The 22,477-nt window shown below is 41.9% G+C and overlaps 1 protein-coding gene across 11 annotated transcripts in view; it reads right to left on the bottom strand.

The window, feature by feature from the left end:
* Nucleotides 1-22,477, bottom strand: part of ptprsa (protein tyrosine phosphatase receptor type Sa) — a 230,739-nt gene that overhangs the window by 26,795 nt on the left and 181,467 nt on the right. For 3 of the 11 annotated variants that reach the window (XM_026143598.2, XM_026143602.2, XM_080290098.1), the window contains 10 exons: nt 17,777-18,370; nt 16,619-16,713; nt 16,188-16,438; nt 15,531-15,618; nt 14,146-14,349; nt 13,784-13,947; nt 12,077-12,088; nt 11,644-11,759; nt 4,924-4,971; nt 1,168-1,265 (listed from right to left, as the gene is read on the bottom strand). In XM_026143598.2, the coding sequence (XP_025999383.1) occupies nt 1,168-1,265; nt 4,924-4,971; nt 11,644-11,759; nt 12,077-12,088; nt 13,784-13,947; nt 14,146-14,349; nt 15,531-15,618; nt 16,188-16,438; nt 16,619-16,713; nt 17,777-18,370 (1,670 nt within the window). The remainder of the gene's footprint in view (nt 1-1,167; nt 1,266-4,923; nt 4,972-11,643; nt 11,760-12,076; nt 12,089-13,783; nt 13,948-14,145; nt 14,350-15,530; nt 15,619-16,187; nt 16,439-16,618; nt 16,714-17,776; nt 18,371-22,477) is intronic. The other 8 variants (XM_080290100.1, XM_026143606.2, XM_080290101.1 and 5 more) reach the window with 6 other exon arrangements.

Below are 22,477 nucleotides of genomic sequence, written 5' to 3'. Positions count from 1 at the left end.
CGGCTTCAGTGTCATCACGCAGAGCCGCGGTTTGCCTTCCTCGCTTCCGTTTGTACTTGAGATTATCTTCTCTTCATCTCCACTCTCCCGCTTTCTCTCCCCTCGCTGAATCCTCATCATTAACCAAAACTTCTCCACCTCATCTCTCTCTCCCTTCTCTCCTCTCTGCCCTCTTCCCCTCCATTTTTTCCTCCGCTCGCACATCCCGCCTGGCTAAAAACCAATCAGTCAAAGCCCTGTAGAGCTGTGCTTGGCAAGCCGGGGCGCCGGCACGAGCAGCCATTCATCAAGAAAATAACAAAATTAAAATTACACTTCTCTATTTAATTTGGTCATTTATTTTTCCTGGGGGGTGGTTGTGCGAAAGGGGCAGGCGGACCGAGGGAGAGAAGACAGAGATGAGCTGGTGGTTTAAGGCTCTCTCAAAACCAAGTAATTAGAAGTTGAAGTTGCATCAAAGCGTCAACTTTGGCGTCACGTTTCTCGTCTCTCTTCCCCCGCAGAACGGAACAAGCTTGTCCATTTGGTATATAGCCCGGATGTGGATTTATGAATAATAGATACCCAAGAAATACAGGATTGCTATTAAAAGTCGTTATCCGCCAACATCCACCAGCGGGCATGATGACGGCAATCTGTGCTGGTGTACCCGCTTCCCACCTTAGCCTGGTGTGCAGCGAGACGACAGGCACAGTGATTTAGGGATGGTGGGGAGGGGATATTGCTTGTATGCAAACGAGAGCTGATTCAGCGCTCCTGATTTCTAATCAACTCTGGTGTCATTTATAACCGCTGCGGTCTCAGAGCTCAGACAGCTCAGTTATCCCCTCTGCACACAAACATACACACACTCCCACACATACCATGTTAAAGCCTGAGTGCCAGTGTGCGCTTTTCCCAAAATCACATTAGCAGAGGTCTTTCTTTGCCATGTGGAGGCTGCTAATGTATGAGATACTTGTTGTAAACACTGTAATTGCTCAAGTAACACCAGCTACAACATGCACATACGCAAAACAAGCAGAAAAGAAAGAATTCAAAAGAAGAAGCACGCGACACTAGAGCATACCAGATGAGACTGTCCTTTTTTCCCCCCAATGAAAACACAATTGGACAGAAATCAACACTGTAAGGCAACTTTCACGTTTGAATCGTTGGCCCACCCACCTCATATTCCTGGGAGAGTTTGAGGTTGTCGTTGGCCTTGAGAAGTTCTGTGTGTTCAGCCAGCTCTGAGATAGGGATAGGAGGATGATTCATCATACCTGCTCGCCAAAAACATAGAGAGACATTCCACACAAGGGAAGAAAGGAAAGAAAGTGTATCAGTACAGCACACGGGACACTGGTTCTAAACATTCACACATGCCATTTAAAGTACAGGTAACTTGTTTTTTGATCTTTGCTTAAATAACGAGGGACAATGGGTTTTAGTGATGAGGAAGCTTGAGCAGGACATCGTGAATGTTACACACAGTAAAAAAAAAAAGCAAAGAAAAATGTGCTGACTGGTGATGTTATACGCACTTGATTGGACCAGGCCAGAGCTCAAAAATAGCCAAGTTTATCTTGCGGGGCTGATTGATTATTTGCCAGAAAGGGTTGTGTTATACACCCGCAGACCAAATTGTAATTACTCCCACTGCAATCACGATGCTGACGGACAGGTGGACCAATAGGAACAAAAAGTTGCAGAGCGTAGCCAGTTATAGCTCAAACATTCAGAGGCATCAATAATTGTGATAGCTTGGGAAATTAGTTTAACGTGACATAAGAGGAACAACAAAAGGTTTTGATGGAGAGATCAGACGAAGGAGCCCCACAAATCATCACAAAGACCCCCATTTTGGTCTTTCAATCAACAGAATGCTCATGTTGACAAAATTGCCTTGAACTCCTCATTAGAGACAATCAAAAGTAACATTTGCTTTCAGCTCGACTGCGATCAACAAGAGATGATTTGAATAAAAACCTCACAACTCAATGGGAATACTGTTGAGTCGTTGAATGGTCTCGATCAAGTAGGACATTTCAAATTTAAGTTGACTTAGTTGTTTTTCACTAGCTGTACATGGAAAACACGGTGTTAGCGCAGCCTTAATCTGCAGTGCTCTGTTTGTGCAGCGTTGTTAGCACGGCGACCACTTTTCACTGCTGCCTCTATAAAAATCGTATTCTAGAATCGAGCCCTGACCTGGGGGGGCTTATAGGAAGGGAGGTGTGAGAGGGATCAGAAGGTTTAGGAGTGTGAATGATGCTGAGTGACACAGCGAGCTGCTCCATTTCAGCCTGCTAGTGCAAAGATAGCCTTTTCCTTCATCTGCCACTTTGCTCGGCATTAGCCGAACACTATCTCAATGACGAATACCCCAACGGTACCTTCCAATACCAAAAACAGGCAGTCCAACATACACTTCCACCCCTCCCCAAAAATCCTACTGCTTTTTATCCCAAGGCATTCACTAAAAGTACAAGCTTTTTTAAATGGGTGGGGAAAATTGTGTTTTTTTTTTTCCTCCTTGCTTCAATATCCACTGAATATTGTGTTGCAGCTACTATAATATTATCAGCACTGCTGTGCACTCCAGTCGCTAATCCATTTAGAAGCATAATGCTGAGGCCATGTAATGGAATATGGCACAACTGTAGATTGTGGCTCTGTCCCTGCACGCCGACTGGCAATACTTAGCACTTCCATATTTTTAAACACAAGGCCTCTTTTCCTGCAGAGCATTGAGGTCAAAAGTCAACAAAATGTTGACACCACCTCAGAAAAATTCAGGGTTAATTGGGCATGCAAATCGGCATAATCACATTAACCATCCTTAACTTTCCCTTTTATACGATGCTTAATACCCCCCTCCAATGTTACGGGGGGTCACCCGTGTTTTGTTGCGCTTAGGGGGGGGGGGGGGGGGGGGGGGGGGGGGGGACCCAACTCTCTGTGCTGACAGTATTCATTAGTGATGGTAATTTATTTTACACTGATATAACAATGTGGCAGTCTCAAGTACATAAAGATTACAATGTACACATGAGACAAATGGACGCCGTGGCATCTTCTGGGCACAGACACGGACATGCCGTATTAACAGTCTACTTTACAAAAAATGCAAACCACTTAAATGACAAACTTAATAGTTTCCCCCTATTCTTAAAGCCCATGTTGAGTTTGTGTTTCAATTAAGCATGTTAATTGCAAACCTTAAGGAAACCTTGTCGGGTAATAGCAGAACTGTTTGTTTATTCATACTTGAGTTTTCTCAGTGAGATAACAAAGCTCTGCGGCGGCGCTTTGGAATGAGCCGAGGTTATTAACGGCTTCTGCTGTAAGAATTCATTACGATGGATATCAAGGAAGGAGAAAAAAAAGGAAAAAGAAGATGAAAAATGAAATTTGGTTGTCAGTTTACTAGCCTCGCTTTCAAAGGAAAACCCTATCAGACGCTATGAGTGAAATAAGTAAATGTGTTCAAACGAGGGGCCCTTACTTCTCTTTGGGAAAACAAGAGCAAGAGGTTGTTTGAGGGGAGATCAAAGACTGTTTGTGTTGGGGTTTGTGCACGTGTGGTGTGTGTAGTTTTCTTTTCATGTGCACGTATCCCAATTTGTGTGTGTGTGTGTTATCCTTTTACAGTTTTTCTTAAAAAAAAAAAAAGTGACCAGGGCATTTGTTTACCTCAACTGGAGGAGGTAAGAAGCACTTATTTGCAGAAGGCTTATATAAGAGCCTGATGTAAATATGCAATTCAATTTGTTTGATCAGCATAATTAGTGCTGTTTGCTTTTTGGTGCCTCATTTTGCTATTAAATTTAATATAAACTACGTGCTTTATGCTCCAAACAAATGAATCTACCACACCTGAAGGCGCGCTGCAATGTTATTTCCCAGAAAATATTTAGCTTCTAAGCTAAACTTGACTGTTAAGCTTACCCAAGCAAAGTCAATCAAGGGCGAATTGCTGTTCTTTCTTAACCTAACTCTGAAGCAGTCAGCCCCCTCTCTCCCACAACGCTCAATCCCAAAGCTTTCCCCCCCCCTATCTATCTACTATCCTATTTTTCTCCCGCTGTAATCAACATAGTGATTAGTAAACACACGTCACAAAAAAACATCTAATTACACACTTCCAGTCTCCTGATCTGCAGTCGATATGCCTGAGAAATATAATCATTCTTTTCGAAAAGCCAAGCCGGTCTTTCCAAAAGCCTATTTATGATGTCGCGTATTTCCATTTTAAAGAGTCGACGTCTGCCTGTGGATAAGCAAAGAAAATAAAGAGGGAAAACTGGGGGAAGAGTAAAAACCAGAAACTCCTTTTTTTTCTTTCGGGTGATTCTTTTGTGGTGAGCAGGAGAGGGGGTGATCAAATGTCGAGCCATTGTTTGCCACTGCTTTAATTAATTCTGCTTGTTATCTCTGAGCACAGAAAAAGACCCCGTTGGTTCAGAATGGAAATGGAGCAGTGGTGGTGAAGGAGGAGGGAGACGGGAGAACAACAGCTTGGAGGTAAGGATTGGGAGGAAGAGAAAAAGGAATAACACAAGTTGTATTTGGGAAAAAAACCTCCACTTATTAACCAGCTATACATGAGCGGAAGTGATCGCACAGGTTATTTATGCATGGTAGATTAATGCACAGCCAACAGCCCGAGTGAATATTGTGATCCAATTAAAGGGAAAAAAAAAAGAAAAAGAAAAAACACACCCTAGTGGACCAATAGAAACAAACATAAAATTAATTAGTGCTCAAATTTTGCTGCATCATGTGAAAAAACAAACAAATGCAAATGATGTATTTGGAAATTGAGGCAAGCGGTGCTCAAATACCTAAAACAAAATAAAACACACACACACACACACACAAAAACCATACGCATATAAAGAAAGCTGGTACGCAAACTCTGAGAGCATAGTGACTAACTTTCATAGTCAAAATCTGCTTCACTCTGAGGACTGCTTAGACCAGAATCTGTGAAGGACAGCAGACATAAAGGAAATGGTTTCAAAAAGGCTGTAATGCAACACAAAATGCCATGTTAACAGAAAATATGAAATGTGCAACATAACACAAGGGCATGAAGTAAAACACAAGGGTAATATTACCTCAGTTCATCCCACAGGGTGGCCTAAATTATGTTATTTCAGTTTTCAGGCCAAACTGACACACAGACGTAATAAAGTAGGGCAAACATTTCCAAATCTTAACACAACTTCCCGTCCACCACCAATTAGCAGTCAGTGCCAGATTCCCACTTGGGGGCCGACTGGTTGGCTGAGGGTGTCAGCCTCTGTGGGCCCGTGGAAAAATTTCGTCTGCCAACCCCCATATCAGCGGCTATAGAGATCAGCGATAAGAAAATTGATTTGCTATATTTAAGCCTTTATAAACAGCAGTTGGAAAGGCCCCATCCGGAGGACTGTGAGGAAGACAGAGAAGGGAAAAACAGCTTATGTTTGCTGGTGAAAACTAACTCTGAAAGGTTCCTTTGTTTGTGGCTTCATGCCAAAGCACCAGGAGTGAAAGGTGTGGAAAAGTGTCCGCATTCTTGGCTGACAGCTGTGGAGCCGGAGCTGATGGGAGTCAGAGCTCCGAGGAGGGTGGTGACGGTTCAAAATCTTATCTGCTCCAGAGTAGAAATCCTCCGGGGCTCCAGCCGGCCGATATTACGTCCGTGTAGACACAGGTGTCCCCGACCGTTCAAGCAGAAAGGAGCCATCTGTGACAGTATTAACAGGACATGTGGCCAAGAGATGGCATGTGATGGGATGTGTCCAACCTGCCCATCAAGCAAAGAAAAATAGATTTTGCACAGGCTGAAAGCTGTCATCAGAGTGACAGGGTCGATCGCGTAATACAAAGATGGCAAGTTTTATCCAACTGAATCGAGATATTATGTTCAGCTTCACGTGTAAGAAGTGAGAAATTAATGGAACGGAAACAAGATTAGAAGACTTACAGGCTAAAGCGGGATTTTATTAACGAAAACAAAAACAAACAGTTACGCTTGAGTCTCCAAAATATAGCTGCAAAAACAAGCATTCATGGCTTTACATTGACGTCTATAGGAGACAAGACGTCACTGCAGTGATGCAAAAGGAGCGCAGTGAGATGAAGACATTGAACATCCCCCTCTCCCTAATTGATTTGTGACAATGACTAATTAAACCTAGTGGGTGGTGCTCTGAACCGCTGTCTCTAAACGTCATTCATCACAGCATGAAGAAAGTACAGGCATGTCTGATTATGTTCATACGGAAGTGTGTGTTATGTGTGTGTTTCCACAGAACTGTGAACGGGAGGACTTGGCCGTTCAAGTTGTTGTGACGTGAGAGTGATGCTTCTTTTGTAGATAAATATAGTGAAGAACATATGTATTATTTTATATGCTGTATGCAGAGGTTTTCTTTTGTTACATATTTGTCACACTCGCACGTTCTAGATAACCAAATGACTTTCAATATTAGACAAATATGTAAGAAAGGAATTGCACCCCCACAAAAACCTTGATAGATCATAAATTTACTGTGAATAACAACAGTTTTTGGAAAGCTGATTTCAGTTTTAACAGCCACAACAAGACTTGATTACTGCTAGACATGCTGAATCAATAAATCCCTTAAAAAGAATTTGTCTGACAAAGTGAGGTAGGCTAAAAGATCTGAAAAAGCAACACATCGTGCCAGGGTTTAAAGAAACAACTGAGAAACAAAGCCATTGGCATCTATCAGTCTGGAAAGGGTTACGAAGCTATTTCTAAGGCTTCGTGACTCCAGTGAACCACAATGAGAGCCATTATCCACAAATGGAGAAAACAGAATGAAGTGTCCCAGAAGCGACTGGCTCACCAAAATTACTCTAAGAGCACAGTGACGACTCATCCAGGAAGTCACAAAAGAACTCAACATCTAATTTGCACCTCACTTGCCCAAATTAAGGACAGTGTTCATTATTCAACATTATAAAAGAGACTGGGCAAAAGTAGCATCCATAATGAACAAAAAGAACACAGGCCTGTCTCGCATTTGTCAAAAAAAAAATCTTGATGAAGACTTTTGGGAAAATATTCTGCGGACTAACGAGACAAAACGTGAACTTTTTGGGAAGTCTGAGTCGCGTAATGTCTGGTGTAAAGCTAGCACAGCGTTTCATAAAAAGAACACAACACCTACAGTGAAACATGGTAGTGGTAGTGTGATGGTCTGGGGCTGCGTTTGCTGCAAGATTGTTTTTGATTTTTCATTAAATGGAAAAGTTCCATCGCTGCTGACATCAAGAGCATGGCACGGTCATGTCGATGCAAGAGGTGCCAAGTCCAATCAGCACGGGGTGCCCGGTACAAGCCTTTTCGGCCACTTTTTAGCACCTTCACGTTAAAGTTGTGATCATTTTCATCAGCAACCTAATGACTAAACAGGAGTTTTAAAAAGAGAAGAGTCCACAGTTTCCAAGACCCAAGAGGGAATACAAGTTTAGGATCACGACCAGGAGGAGGGTTGCTGTTTATTTTTTCCAAAATTTACTGGGTTGTGTGCTGAGTTCAACTTCTACTCATGATGGGTCTAATGGAAGACATTGAGTGCAAAGGTCCTGAAATGTGGTGCAATTACAATTGAGTGCTACATCAGGACATCAGGGCTGCAGCAGCAGAACAGTGTGATGCACTGAAGAATGCGTTCAGAAAGTGTTCCAAGCATGGCAGCTGCATTGGAGGCAGTGTGTCACAGCCAAAGGACTTCAGATAACGCTGAGGGATGGTGGTCAAATTCAAATCATGTTGCCGCAGTCACAGAACATTTTGATCATACCCCATATGACCCTCGGGAAATCGAACTCATCACATGAAAATGTTTATTATAAGTACATTTAATTATTTCTTTATTGCTAGTTGGAGCGTTGTGATAATCATTAACTATTGTAGGAAAAAAGCTTTAACTTTAATATAAAGAAGAGTAGACAAAGAATAAAATGATGAAGAAAAAAAAGCGAGCACTCTGGGCGAAAGGGAGGGCTTAGCTGCAGATAGACAGTAGATATCCACCGAGTCGTGATGCTTCATTACTTTGGCCCCATTTGCCAATTAAACCCTAGGCACAATGGAAGTTAATGACAAAACAAGTCACTCTGTGCCCCAAGGAGTTATGGGATGTCATTGTGAGGCTGTCATATCACCTACAGGCTTTTAAGCATACATGGACAGACGTGCACAAACACACAAGATGTGCGCACTCTCTCTGAAACATGATGCCTGTTGGAAGGCTAATCAAAAACATATTTTATGTTCCTCAGCACTAGGGGTCAGCGAGCACACATTGCCGTCACGGCATATGCTTGGCTGGATTGGAGAGGCCTTGGATAACTGCACGGGGAGTATGCTCATTTGAACAATGGTCGCTATTAGCTGATGGGGATGTTCACAAATGCTCACCGGCCCACTTAATTGGGCTAAAATGTCCATTTAAATTAAATTCCCCGGGTGCGGAGATAACGACAGCGTCCAATTCTGCGGAACAACGGCGAGGCTGTGGAATGAGAATGCTCGTCGAGTATAAAGACAAGTCTTAACATATACTGGTGACTGTTGTATAAAAGAGGGCAAGCATTTGTAATGAGAGTGACTGTTATTTAAGGAAGGCTGAAGGACAGCGGTAAGCACAGGAGAAAATCTCAAAACGTAAGAGCGGCCACTATAACATTGTGGTTACAGAAACCTCTGATAGGACTCTGAATGCCAAGCAAGATAAAGATGGGAACAGTAGCATTTCTCTGTAAGTGTCTCTGTGAGTCTCCTTGCTTCTCTGTCCTCTGATGTAAAGAAATCTCTCTTTCCTTCGAAGATACAAACTCAAGGCGGCATGTCCGGGCTGAAGAGAAATGCTTTATTTTGAAATCTGAGCCTTTTGATGGAGCAGAGACTGGCCATGGATGACAGATGGATTTCCAAAAAAACATCCCGGCTCGAAGACAGAAAGACGGCAGGCAAAAAAAATAAACGAAGGAATAAAAGAAAAGAAACAAGCAGAAACTAGGTTGGGTGTGTTTATTCTACTTATGGAGAATTGTCTCCCTTATTAGCTGTTTGTTTGGACCAATCTGTACAAAGGCTACTTAGATACATAGCGAGCTTTTATGCTACAATACATTTGGAAGGTAACTGGCCGACAGATGTGCCAACTGCATTTTTTTTCTTTGCACACCACAGCTTGTAACTGGACACTGAAACTTAACTGAAACAAGAAGACAGCATAAGAAAAACACTTCCACTGCGGCTAAGACCAGAGTCAACAAACCGTAGATGTCAGTGTGGTCAAATTACAGGAGGCTTGATGATAAAAAAAAAGGCAAACAAACAGAAAATCAATCTGAATGAAAGCCAGGGGAAAGATGTCAGAAAGCTATGGCTGGAGAAACCAGACTTTAGCGCAGATGATCATCAGAAATAAGGCAAGGCAAGTTAATTTATATAGCACAATTCAACAGCAAGGTGATTCAAAGTGCTTTACAGAAACATTAAAAAGCAAAAACAAATAAAAAGCATGATTTAAAATGAAAAAAAAAAAGGAACAGTAGATAAAATCAGTAGTTAGAATGTAAGTTTGGAAATTTAAGCTTAAAGTAAAACAGTGCGGATTTGGTGCTTTATTCAAATGCAGCTGAGAACAGGTGAGTCTTCAACCTGGATTTAAATAAACTGAGTGTTTTAGCTGATCTGAGGCTTTCTGGGAGTTTGTTCCAGATATATGGAGCACAAAAGCTGAATGCAGCTTCTCCATGTCTGGTTCTGACTCTGGGAATTGATAAAAAACAGGATCCAGGTGACCTGAGGGATCTGGAAGGTTCATACTGGGTCAGGAGGTCACTGATGTATTTTGGTCCTAAACCATTCAGAGCTTTATAGACCAGCATCAGAACTTTAAAGTCTATCCTCTGACGGACAGGCAGCCAGTGTAAAGACCTCAGTGCTGGACTGATGTGGTCCACTTTTTTGGTCTTAGTGAGGACTCGAGCAGCAGAGTTCTGAATGAGCTGTAGTTGTCTGACTGATCTTTTAGGTAGACCTGTAAAGATGCTGTTACACTAATCAAGCCTACTAAAGATGAATGCATGGACTAGTTTTTCCAGGTCCTGTTGAGACATCAGATCTTTTATCCTTGAAATATTCTTGAGGTGATAGTAAGCTGACTTTGTTATTGCCTTAATGTGTTTTTCTAAGTTTAGGTCTGCATCCATCACTACACCCAAATTTCTCGCCTGGTTTGTGGTTTTTAGATGTATGGATTGAAGTTCTCTGGTGACCTGTAATCGTTTTTCTTTGGCGCCAAAGACTATTACTTCAGTTTTGTTTTTGTTTAGCTGGAGAAAATTGTGGCACAACCAGTCATTGATTTCCTCAATGCATTTACCAAGAGCCTGTACAGGGCCTCGGTCTCCTAGTGACATTGTGATATATATTTGTGTGTCATCTGCATAGCTATGATAGTTTATTTTGTTGTTCTTTATAATCTGTGCCAGTGGGAGCATGTAAATGTTAAACAGAGGGGGTCCCAAGATGGAACCTTGGGGAACTCCACATGTGATACTTGTCTGCTCAGATGTGAAGTTACCTATTGATACAAAGTATTTCCTGTTTTCTAAGTATGTTTTGAACCAGTTTAGTACAGTTCCTGAAAGACCTGCCCAGTTCTCCAGTCGTTTGAGTAATATGTTGTGGTCAACTGTATCAAATGCTGCACTGAGATCCAGTAAAACTAAGACTGACATTGTTCCACTGTCTGTGTTCAGACATATGTCATTAAACACTTTGGTCAGAGCGGTTTCAGTGCTGTGGTTCAGTCTAAAACCTGACTGGAAGGCATCATAGCAGTTATTCTGTTTTAAGAAGTAATTGAGCTGTAGAGAAACTGCTTTTCAAATGATCTTACTTAAAAATGGGAGATTCGAGATTGGCCTGCAGTTGTTCATTTGTGTCTTGTCAAGATTGTCCTCTTTTAGTATAGGTTTAATTACAGCAGTTTTTAGTGGTTCTGGAAACACACCTGACATTAAAGAAAAGTTGACGATATGTAACAGGTCTGACTCTAAAGTCTTTGAGACGTTTTTGAAAAAAAGATAAAACCACGTAGAAAGCCAGGGTATAAAAAAGACAGGCCTGACAATGCACAAAATTTCAAACTCTTTCTTATTCATCAGCGGTTAATGGGGATATGGCAAACACATGCTTATAGCCTACAGGCTGTTATGATGGCAAATTATGTCAAACACAATGATATGGGGGGACTCAGACAGGGTGTACGCAAAAGCACATATGCAATCATTTTGGAGTAGCACATGTGGGTGTAAGTGTAACAATCTGCTGTCACGACACACGTAAAGTGTATTAATGCATAACCATATATTTATATTCTGCTTTCATGAAAGGTTTTCTCTCTGAATTGTAATTGTGCAACAATATGAAAGGTCTTCTCCAGATTCACACATGTATGCAGCCCGTGAGATCTTTTTTGGATTAAACCTCCTTTACAGCCTCCATTAATTTTATTTGAAAAAGAAACTTCTTCCAATCCTTTGTTGCTCTACAATTTTAGAATGAGATGAATGAGCTTCCTGTTCTTCATTCAGAGTGTAATGCACCTTTTGCCTTACCTGGAGTTTGGAAGTTGATGCGCCTCACCTCCACGGGGTCTGTGGGGTGATGGGGTGTAATGTCTGCGTTGTTCAGCAGACATTTTGTGCGTGGCTCCGACTCTTTTCTTTTGTGGCTGAACAGTAAGTCAAACATAAAGAAGGAAGAGGGGAAGACGTACAAAAAAAGACAAAAGAAAAAGAAAAACTTTAATGCACACTTGATCCAGCACAAGAGATCCCATCCTCACTATCTACTCAGTAACTCTGACTGATTGGTAGCTCAGTCGGTCAGAAAAGCTAAGAGTGAAGCAAAATCACGGACTGTGAAGCTGGTAACATGTATCGCGTATGAACAAGTCTCCTTCACTCTCACTAATTAAGGCCATTTTGTGCTGAGACAAGCTATTTTGTCTTGAAAAATGCATTAAATCTAAGTAAGACTAAGCCTTACCTGTCGGGTTTGCTGTTTCCAGAGAAAGCAATAGGAGTCAAATAAATATATAAAGATGGTGAAAACACAACACACAAGGAGAAAGGGAGACGGGGAGGCAAGAAGAGAGATAAATCAATAGAGAGCAGTTTAAAATTCACAGGGGTCGCTGCTGGGCTCGCAAAAAAGCGAGATAAAGCTCATCAGCATTGGAAGAAGGTGTGTGCATGAGTGCAAGTGTGTGCACGTGTCAATGAGTTGGAATGAGTGCGTATTCAATGAAATGTGTAAGTAAGCGCATACATTCGAGAGCCCTGCATTTGCGTGTCTGTGGATGTGTGCGTGCATGCGTGTGTGTGTACGTGTGTGTGCGAAGGGTGCAGATACAGATAGGAAAGGGGAATGTCAGGGCCAAGGGCAGTCCTGGGAAACACTATTCACCATGGAGAGATGGGGGAGATGGGAGAGTGAGGTGGAGTGAAAGAGAAGAGAAAAAAGAGAGAGATTCAAGGAGAGATGTTACTCTCCCTCTAACCATTCAAGATGGAGGTAAACCAAGGTCAGATAGTCACGGATCATCTGACAGTAGCGAGCCCTGCTCATGCTTCTCACACCAGTCCTACCCCCTTCTAGATAATTCAGGGATCTTTCCTGGTATGTAGGGCAACCTCTTGCAACATTGTTCTGTTTGGATTTGCAGCCCCCGAGGCAAATATGTGCAGCTAACAGTAAAAAAGGGCGATATACTGACTGCATGTGCATCTTCCAAAGCTCGAAGCTACAGAGAGTTCACTTAGTCTTGACTCAGAGGAGCAGAGGTGTTGGGCTTTAAAGGCAAGTTTGATCTCCACTACAGTAAAAAAAAAAAAAAAAAAGATCACCCAGTTTTTAATCTAGTAGTTTAGTCATTACTAACATTATTATTGGGTAACTTAGGCAACACTGGAAAAAGTGCTTGAACACTAGAATTCGCAGTTCTAATTTCACATCTGACAATATGTAGGAAAAACCTTTAGTTATGATACCGTAACATGATAGCTGCACTCCTCTATAATGCATATGGTTTTTATGTGGTAGAGATCATACTGGTTTCATGGTTTGTGTCTATTTAGAGGGAGGGCAGTGGCACTCTTACTAGACTCACTCCAGTCCTGTGATAGAACATTTCTATCCTGTCCCTTTCATGATGACAACAGCCCTGTCCACGTTCTATTAACCAACATCAACAACAAACGAAGCAACACATTTTGGATGAATGCTTTACCAAGGTCTACTTTTGGCACCACATCTTTATTTTATTGTTCCCTTGAATTTATCACCCTTCCTATACTCGCTGTGAATAAACACTTTTGACATCTACTGACTGACAAATTCTTTCTACTAGTCGAGCACCATCTCAAAGAATCTCCTCCTCTCTTCTTTCTCCAACCAGCTCACATCCCACGACCATCTTTTTTTTTCCACAAAAAAAAAGTTTCATATTTACATGCAACTGTGTTTTTGGGACTTTGAATATCATGCTGCCATGAAAACATAATAAGACCCTCGTTCAACATGCCGCCTAGCATGCAATCATTTAAGATAGCCCAATTCCCCAGTTTGACTACAAATAAGGGGTTTGGCATGAAATGACAAGAAAAACCAAACTCCAAACTTCACATCTATTTGAGGTTCTGACATCTTTACACACAAGTATCACCACAAACAGAAATTCCCAAGCCCACTCACTTTTTATACAGAAGAATGGCGATGACGATGCAGATAATGAAGACAACAGCCAGGACGGGGCCCAACACCCATATGAGACCATCTCCAGCGTCTACTGGCAAAGGGTCCACGACCAGCTCAGGAGTCACCACCGTGTCGGTATATGGGCTTGCTGCAAACATTTTCTGAACAGAAACAATTTTTTGCAAAACTTAGTACAGTGCATAAAACCCAAAGATACAAATTGAACAAACTGAATTGAATACCACAAGAAGCATAAATGTGTTAGGTTTAGATAAATCAGCATTAAGAGATCCACTATTAACTGAAGAAAACCGCATAATTAAATCCACTCTGACAAAAATTCGACTGAACTGTCTTACCCCGCTAGTGGCATTGAGTTCAACCAGCAGGAAGAAGACATACTCCTGGCCAGGTTCGAGAGGCTTGTTCTCACAGTTACTGTGGCGGTTTTCAGATCCTACTGTGAAGCTAGCGGGCAGTTGCCTGAAGCAGGCTATGATGTAGGGCTTCTTCTGGTCCAGCTGACGGCGTGAACGGCGCTTTGGATTCACCTCCCTCAACAGCTGATTGACGTAAAAAGGTTTTATTGTACTTCTTTATGTGTGAGAGCGTGAGTGTATTTTTAAAATTTTGGCAGATCAAAGACTAAATATAGAGAACATTCAAGTCAGACCTAATGAGAGTTTCTGAGTGCAGAAAGTGTTTATAATGTTAATGTTTTTTAAATAAAAATTTAAACAAAACAAGAGCTATTCTTTAAGCACAAAAAATGACATCAATTCAATAAACTGGAAATAAGAAACTGTAATATGGCAGTAGTACAAATTTTCAAATACATAAGCAGTAGGTCTCTTGAATAAGTAGCTGTTTTGTAGAAGGTCTTGAACTCTTCCTGAGATCAAAGAAAACAATCTGTAGGTGTAACTGCACACTTAAGATTCTAAAAGCTTCAACATTTCTGGCAATGCTCCATGCAACCATGCAACCCTTTCCCCTACATCAATCCTCTCTCATTCAGTTTAGACTGCAGACAGAGGCGGGCCCTAAGCAGAGGGAATGTGTGTAATCCCAAATCCAATAGGGATGGCTGCTGTTGATCTGGTGCTCAAGGTGACCCCGAGCTATGGTTATGAGTAGGAGAAGACTGTGTAATTCTCTCTTCTGCATGCTTTTGGGGGGGGTGTCAAATTAGCATAGCTGAGATTTACTTATGTCTGTGTTCTGTGTGCCTTGCCTACATGGGTACATGATGTGCACAATGTGGACAGAACATGAAAACTACTGTTTATGTATAATGATGCAATTTTTGCAATTTTGCCTCTGTATGTCATCACAGTTTATTTAAAATCAGGTAGTCAAGAAGTAACTGAAATGACTTTCAGCTTTAACAGTGAGAAGCCACCAAATCCAAGTTTAACACTTGGAATCGACTGCAGATCTCGTATTTGCTTAATTTTTCTTGGAATAAGAATGTAAAAATCTGACCAGCCCATTAAACTGCTTGTCAGTCCATTGTCCATTTACGTTTGAGCCTCTAAAATGAGGGAAAATGTGTATATATGCCTTTAATTTGTAAACAGACACATTGTTGTTAAATCCCTTCAATTATAGCTGAAAGTCTCCAGTTTAATCATATGTTGGCTGGTTGTACAATCCACTGTGGTGGTGTACAGAGCCAAAATGACAAACAAACAAACAAACAAACAAACAAAAAAACAGCTTGAAAGCTTATTGTGTGCGCTACCTCTTCTATGTCTATCTCATCAGGGTTTTTCAAGTCTTTAACAGTTCCTGGGGTCTTCTTAAGCGGCACCACTACTACATAGAAGTTCCTGTGAACACAGCATGAAAGCACAATAAAGATTTGATTTTAATAAACAATCCTTTAAGATTGTAACAGAATTTACATTAAAAATAGCCTCACACTCAACACTAAATTGACGTGACAATTCGGTTCTCTCAAAGGGCCTAGCAATTACCAGCAGTCCACGTCACATACTCATTACCTAGTGATCTCAACAGATGTCACGTCAGATTTTAAGTATGTCAACATTTAAACTTTTTCAATTAATTCAATTAAATTTTATTTATACAGTGCCAAATCACAACAACAGTTGTGTTGTGTTGTGTCAAGGCGCTTTATATTGTAAGGTAGACCCTACAATAATGCGTACAGAGAAAAACCCAACAATCATATGGCCCCCTACGAGCAAGCACTTTGGCAACAGTGGGAAGGAAAAACTCCCTTTTAGCAGGAAGAAACCGCCGGCAGAACCAGGCTCAGGAAGGGGCAGGGCCATCTGCTGCAACCGGTTGGGGAGAGAGAAGGAAGACAGCAACCCCTAACCCTTCAAGACAATTCAGACAGAGCTCACAGATGCTTTTAGCCCTCAAAACTCACTTGACATCCTTGCTGTCAAATGATGGAAAGGACATGGTGAGCGCGGTATCCGAGTTACTGTAGATGTCCAACTTGGGTTTCCTGATCAGCATGAGCGGCGCTGTCCTGGCTATTACCCGATGTCTTTGCCCACCATTTATGCTTTCTTGACAGATCACTGTGAACTCATAGGTGGTGTTAGGTCTTAGTCCAGTGACGAACACCTTCAGCTGCCTGGCATCCACATCCATCTTCTGGCGGTTATACTCAATCTAGGATTAGAGTGATAGTCAATCAGCAAATTGGTGAGGGAATAGAGAGTAAAAGAGGAAGATTGTTTAGTGGTAACTCATGTCACTGAAATATGACAAACTGAATGACAGTTTTCAATTGAATTCAACTTCAAGGATGCTAAATTACACAGTGGGAATGCTTTACAACATTATACTCACAGTGCATTTATACGGGGACCTGCTTTCAGAAAACTTCCAAGCAATGACCACTGTGGACTTGGTGGCCCACTTTACAGTGAAGTTCTTTGGAACATCTGTTGAGTGCACAAACGCAAGAAGAAGAAAAAAAGAAAGAGGGTGTATCATAAGTGAATGGACCATCTTTACATCAGAAAGAAAGGGAAACAAATAAAGAAACCTGATTTTTCTTTTTTGCTTTTTTTAAAAAAAAAAAGAAAAAAAAAGCTGTTCTTCCCCTGCAACGCTCCTCTGGGTAGGAAAGTGAGTGTAACAGTGAGCTGTGATTGGCTGTGAGAAGGGCAACGCGATTGGTTAGGACACACAGCACGTAAGACTCATGGACAACAAACCCATGGAGCACAAGGGTGTACCTACTGGCTAGCCATCGTGGGTAGTGCCAACCCAGCTCATCATTATCTTTGAACCACGAGCATTTGATGATTAACAACTGACCCATGCGGTCCCAATGCCAACTGATCCTACACCTCTACTAAGTCTGGGTTGGCACTGCCAACGTGATGCTGTGTAGGCAAAGAGACAAACCCAAAACATAGCATGCTAACAGTCCTTAGCGGTGCATCTGTGGGATGCCATGCCACAAGCTGTCCTGTCGAAGGACAGGGGGACGGAGAATGAGGTTCTGGGAGAGGAAGGGAGTTAGGAAGGGCAGAATATCTTAAACCAAAAATAAAATAAAGAACCAAAATGAGAGTTTTGCAATTTTAGAGGTCCACACTTACTCTCAAAGTGACTAGATCTGATTGAGATCCTACCTTGTTTGTAAACTGGGGGTGTGAGATGACATTAGCTGAGTGACTGTGCTTGGCAACAGGCTGCAAGAATGACTGAGAAGAGTGTCTGACCAAATTGCACTTACCTTGAAATTCTAGGCTTCTTTCCTCTTTCTCAAAATGACTGACTATAACTTACTGACTTATCTTTTACCTGATTTGGGTTATTGAAGTAAGTATCCCACGGCAAGCAATTTAAATATCAATGTTTCCTCTTTCTTGAGGAGAGGTGGAGGTGGTTGAAGGAGGGGGTGGGCAGTTTTTGTGTTGCTGCAGATTAATTTTAGCCAATTTCCAACCCCCCGCCAACTGGGTTGGATAACATAGACAAACAGGCAAGCCCTACCTGCTGGATCAAAGGCCACGGTCCGATACTGGATAGGTGGGCTGTAGGGCCCTGGACCTACACTGGTGTGTGCACGTATTTTCACGTCATATGCCGAGTTCGGTTTGAGGCTGTTGAGCACATAGCTGAAGAGGCTGGGGGGTAAGTGGAGTTCCCGTGGAGCTTCTCTGGTGCCAGCTTCTTTATAGGCCAAAGTGTACTCTGTGATTACCCCATTCCTCTCTGCCAGGACTGGTGGAGACCAGGACAGCTGCACTGAGCAGCAAGTCACATTGGAGCCCTCGTTAATTTGTGGGTATCCCCCTGGCGTATTCTCAGGCACATTGACTTCTACCACAGCCTCTTCCCCAAAGCCACCCCTGCTCTTGGCAGAGATCTTAAAGAGATAAATTGCCCCCCGGTGAATGTTGCCCACAGAGTACTGCCGCTCTTGGGGAGCAAATTCCAGTGTGGCCAAAGGAGAGACATCTTTTCTGCCAAACTGGAGCCGGTAACCCTGCAGGTCCATGCCATTGGTTAGATCTGGAGGATCCCAGCGAGCCACGGCTGATGTCTCTGAGTCCTGAGCCACTGACAGATAGGGCGGACCAGGTACTGCAGAAACAAAGAAATAAAAAGCGTGATGTCTTTGCATTACAGTTTTATTAGAATGCACGTTTTTAAATAAGAGACATGAAAATGGTACATATGGGTGAGCGTTGAAAGTCATTCATGACATATAACCATCGTTTATGTTCTATTTTTCCTTCCGATTTAGGAGTTATGGTTTGTGTTATAGAAAGTGCACTGAGTTTTTGTACTGTGTAGCAAAATCATCAACACTGTTACTATTGATACAAATAGTATACGACGGAAGCATTTACAAAGGATGGTAAAAACATAGCTGGATCAGATACCGCACATGAAACGATGTCTATGTGTCCAAGGTAAAGATCAAGATGAACAAAACTCGGGGAAATTGTTTGAACTTACAGTCAATAAGCTAACAAAGTGAGTCAGAAATGCAGAAGATCCCCAAAATGCTTTAATTCCTAAGTGATCGCTGTACCCATTACCATTTCATGATACATAGAAGCTGAAGCCAAAAATCATTGCATTACAGCAAAGCACCACTAAAACTTTAAGCGAAGAACAGCGCCTTGTTTGTCTCTTGTTGTAAAATGGATGATCTACTCTTGGGGTCCAGACACTATTCTTCAGAGTGGCCCAGTTTTGCTGCTGTTATGGATGACACACGTCTCATCCTAACCCTCCTTTTAAGGTCCCATCACCGAGACAGCGGCAGCAGCAGTTATGTGAAGCCTTTAGTTCTCAAGCTGCTGTCAAAGCTTTGTGAGAGATGAGCGTGGCTGATTTGCACTTGAGCCCCATGTAAATAGATTCTAGCTTCCTCGCTCATCTTCTGATCTATGTACTTCCCTCCTTTTTCTGAGAAACAACAAATTTTCTCAGAAAAGGTGGGGACGGGACAAACAACTGGCAAATGTTATAAGTATTCTATTATAGATACACATTGTTTTATGAATTTAAATCCAAATGCATTACTTTAGTATTAATAAAGAAAACAAAGGAGGTAATGAGACACGTCAGCTATGAAATTAATTACATGTATCTACAGTAGTCAGACAGAATGATGAGTGACAGTCTCCTGCATACTGAAGATTCACAAAGCTTGCCAATTTGTTTGGCAAAGTTGGCCTGCGAAACTGTTTGATCCTGCATAAATTTATTAACAACTAAATAAACTGAATGCAAATTATTAACTGTGGTTGCAGGTGTTATGTACTTTTCATCATTATCTTATGCAGACATAATTATGCCTTCATTTGCTTTCTTTGGCTAACGCTTGTTGATGCTAATGCTAGATGAATTCAAGCTGAATTCACCCCCGCACCCACCCCTTAATCATTGCATCCTGTATCTTTGTGCTTGATGGACAGTCTGAATTTTCTTTGCTGATGTGTGTCAGCCTATTGGCCCTGGTCTCCAGCCAGCTTCATCTCCTATATCGCCATTCCAGCTGCACATAGAGCTATTTGGCTTGTTGCCCAGTGTGAACTTAAAGTAATTTGGAGAAGCCAACATTAGTCTGAGGCAACAGTACTGCCTCTCAGTGGAACAGTATCATCGTGCAAATGTGTCCGTGTATACTGTATGTGTCTACATATAGTTTATTGTGATAAGATGTAAGTTTTGTGCACACAGTAAACGCACAGACACACACACAGAGCCTGGAAAGAGAAGAAAGAGAGAGCAAGAGGGACAGAGAGAGAGAGAAATCCACTCCACATACTCTCCTTCCTCTGCGCTTATTATTCATTTCTGTTTGCCAATGATTTTCTTTCCGAAGACTGTTGCTAGAGGAAGATGGAGGTGAGTGGGTAGATGGCGGCTAGTCAGCTGAGCATTTGCCGGTAATGGAAAGGTGGGGGCAGCGAGTGTTGGGTGAGACAAATGCTTCTAATACTCCCTGGCTACATACTGTAGCTCAGCTTGGTGTCATTTGGAAACCCACTCTCCCTTCATGATCACTGCTAATCAAGAAAATAGAATCAGGGAGAATGATCCTGCAAAGGCGCAGCACGTGTCTTCGATTCTCTGTTTTTGTGCTTCGCTTCGAAATTCAACAGGCTGCCATATGTATCCATTGCAGCCTGTGTACCCCCAAAACGGTTTTATTATTTGTACATTTTAAACTGGGGCCTAGAGCACACTGGGGAGAGGGATCACGGGTACTGAGCCAGCAGATTGGTGTAGAGAGGGGGAGGAGGGGTGGGGGGACTGCTCATGGTGTGGGCTGAGTGTGTGTGTGTGTGAGTGTGAGGTGCTACAAGGAGATGATAAAGTCAACAAGGCCATAGTGAGGGGTTGAAAAATGAGTGAATGAGAGATGATGAAGGTGACTGGGGACAAGGCGCAATCAGCTGCAAAGAGGGCCCAACAGGGATATGAGGAGGCAGAAACGTGTGTGTGTGTGTGTGTGTGTACATGAGCGATTCTGGGCTTCCAGGACACTTTGATTGTCCCTCTCCACCTCTCCTCTGTGTCACCCTCCTTTTACCCACAGTCCCTTTTTTCTTCCCAATTTCTTTACTTTACTTCTCCCTTCGCACGATGTCCAATTCCCACTCTCATTTCCTAACTTCCTCCTCTTTCCACTCTTTGACCATTTCAGGGTCGAGCCTGATTCAGTCCCTCCTTGTGGGCCTCCCTGCACATTTCCCATTAGGCCACCATATTAACAGAATACTGTTGATACTTACTCAGTCTGACTCAGAAGGGGACGATCAGGTTTCCTTCTCATTTCCTACCTCTCTTGTGCACGTCAGTCACGCATACGCAACTTTGCAAATGCTGAAAGGTCGTGTAAAATCTGTCTCTCTGATCTTTATTTTCCCTTTGCTTCTTTGAATCCTATCTGCCTATATTTCAGGGATTCATGGAGAGTAGTAATTTGTAGGGTGGGAAATGTAATGGAGAAAGAAAAGCAATAAATTTCACTTGGCCCATTCGGAGAGAAGGAGCCATTAAAGAAGCAAGGAGAAAAAGAGCTCAGCAACCTTTTGCATGATGCATCAAGTATTGTGAGGTTGGCCTAAGGGAGTTTTAACCAGTTAAGATGTTACAAGTGGAGGATACCCAGCAATCCTTAAAGCTGTAAATAACAGTGGTGTGGCTGATTTGATCTGAATCAATATCCATCCATACTTGCAATGCAATTTATAAATAATTAAAATCAAACCTAATATGATTTAATCCATCCATTTGTGTGGATCACACCAACGGGCCTTATGTTTGGTACCTGGTGATGCAAAATAACAGTTTTTCCCCTTGCTCTATAGCCTCTTGGGATCCCAAGCTGATATTTTGAGCAACTTGGCGCACAGCCTACCAATAAACAACTGTGCCTTTGTAGCATTATGTTTTGACTTTGTTCGACTTATAATGAAGTCTTGACTATTTTTTTTCCATTAGCATGTGAGCAAGAACGAAAGATTTAAAGGACGCAGACATTGATTGTTGGCCGTGGTTCAGTGTATTCCTCAAAGGAAGAGTTTTAAAAATATGACTCATGAAAAGCCACTTTTCAAACCTAGCTTTCACTCAGCAAACAAAGAGAGATTCAGCCACAGAATAAATGTTGTTCATCTATGACTCACAAATAGGTATGGAACTCCAGTTTTATCCAAGTCAGACAAAATCCTGCATAGATCTTTTTCAGATCCTTTTTGATACACCAAACTACCAGAGAGGCTGGTTGGAAAGTCTGGAAGATAAAAAGCCTTGGCCATTGATGTTACAATTTTTAGTGGCAAGAAAAAACATGCCATCGTTGTCATGACGCACTGTATCGAAGCCTTATTGTTACATAAAAAAAGACCAAGGCTATGACATCTTCTGTAGGCAACTGCTCTCCTCAAGTGCATGCTTTAGAAAAAAAAAAGATTTTAGAAGAAATTGCATAAGTTACATGTTTTTTAAAAAATATATATTTTTAGAGGACGTACAATGTGGGAGAATGTTAAATTGATTTACAATACGCATTTGAAGTGTGCCAATTTATGAGTGAGTTCACACAAGTGCAAACCACACGAAGGAGTGGTTGTCTCAACAAAGAACATCTGTTTTTCATGGTGAAGAAGAAGAAAACATCTTATATTTGGGTTTATAAGTTCCTACAAGTTGGGATCCATTTTTAGT

This window comes from Astatotilapia calliptera, chromosome 15 (assembly GCF_964374335.1).
Source record: "Astatotilapia calliptera chromosome 15, fAstCal68.1, whole genome shotgun sequence".
In the NCBI taxonomy this organism is placed as follows: Eukaryota; Metazoa; Chordata; class Actinopteri; order Cichliformes; family Cichlidae; genus Astatotilapia; species Astatotilapia calliptera.
This window is presented reverse-complemented; position numbering and strand designations above follow the sequence as displayed.